The sequence below is a fragment of the Pygoscelis adeliae genome, unplaced genomic scaffold (genome assembly GCF_000699105.1).
Source record: "Pygoscelis adeliae isolate BGI_AS28 unplaced genomic scaffold, ASM69910v1 Scaffold1699, whole genome shotgun sequence".
Lineage (NCBI taxonomy): Eukaryota > Metazoa > Chordata > Aves > Sphenisciformes > Spheniscidae > Pygoscelis > Pygoscelis adeliae.
The window spans coordinates 1-748 of record NW_008825526.1 but is presented as its reverse complement, the minus strand read 5'-3'; the positions used below and the strand labels follow the sequence as shown (position 1 = coordinate 748).

The window sequence follows — 748 nt, the reverse complement described above, 5'->3', positions numbered from 1 at the left end:
GGGTCCCAGCAATATGCCACGCCCCCTCAGCTTCACCCTCTGCTCCAAGGAGACCTTTGAGTCCATCGAGGTGGACATCCTGCCCGCCTACGACGCCTTGGGTAAGGGGTGCGAACTGGCGCAGGGCTGGGCTGGGGTGTCAGCGCCGGGATGGATCTCACCCTCCTTCTCGCCCTGTAGGGCAGGTGAACCGGAATGCCCCACCAGATGCGGGAGTGTACGTGGAGCTCCTGAATGCCAGCAGTGACCCCGGGGAGTTCTCCCCGTGCTTCACTGAGCTGCAGAAGAAGTTTGTGAAGCGTTGCCCCCCCAAGCTGAAGAACCTCCTGCGTCTGGTCAAGCACTGGTACAAGGAGGTGAGGGGCTGCCCGGCTTCCCCGGCACCCACTGGGCACCTGGCCTGGCCAGCTCTCACCCCCATCCCCGTCTTCTCCCCAGCTGCTGAAGCCACAGTACCCCACCGCAGACCTGCCCCCCAAGTATGCCCTGGAGCTGCTGACAGTCTACGCCTGGGAGGAGGGCACGGGCTCCCGCGAGTCCTTCGTCACAGCCGAGGGCTTCCGTACAGTGTTGGAGCTGCTGTGCCGGTACAAGGAGATCTGCATCTACTGGGAGACGTACTACTCACTCCAGCACAGCCAGATCGGTGCCCACGTGAAGGGGCTGCTGCGCCGTCCCCGGTGAGGACCGTGCCCAGGGGGACCCGTGCCACCCACCCTGTGGTGCTGCCCGGGATTGACAGCAATGC

The 748-nt window shown here is 64.6% G+C and overlaps 1 protein-coding gene across 1 annotated transcript; it reads left to right on the top strand.

Annotated features, from left to right (window-relative positions):
* The first annotated feature begins 13 nt into the window (after nucleotides 1-13).
* On the top strand, nucleotides 14-684 carry LOC103923313 (2'-5'-oligoadenylate synthase 1-like). Its single transcript, XM_009331618.1, has 3 exons — nucleotides 14-101; nucleotides 181-356; nucleotides 439-684. Exons 1-3 carry the CDS (start codon nucleotides 14-16, stop codon nucleotides 682-684), a joined length of 510 nt encoding a protein of 169 aa, XP_009329893.1.
* The last annotated feature ends 64 nt before the right edge of the window (nucleotides 685-748 follow it).

What these genes read in the sequence shown, in the direction of transcription:
- LOC103923313 (XM_009331618.1), top strand. Translation starts at nt 14, where the DNA reads ATGCCACGCCCCCTCAGCTTCACCCTCTGCTCCAAGGAGACCTTTGAG. An exon ending in GCCCGCCTACGACGCCTTGG is followed by an intron (nt 102 to 180) that starts GTAAGGGGTGCG and finishes CTCGCCCTGTAG; the next exon opens with GGCAGGTGAACCGGAATGCC. An exon ending in TCAAGCACTGGTACAAGGAG is followed by an intron (nt 357 to 438) that starts GTGAGGGGCTGC and finishes TCTTCTCCCCAG; the next exon opens with CTGCTGAAGCCACAGTACCC.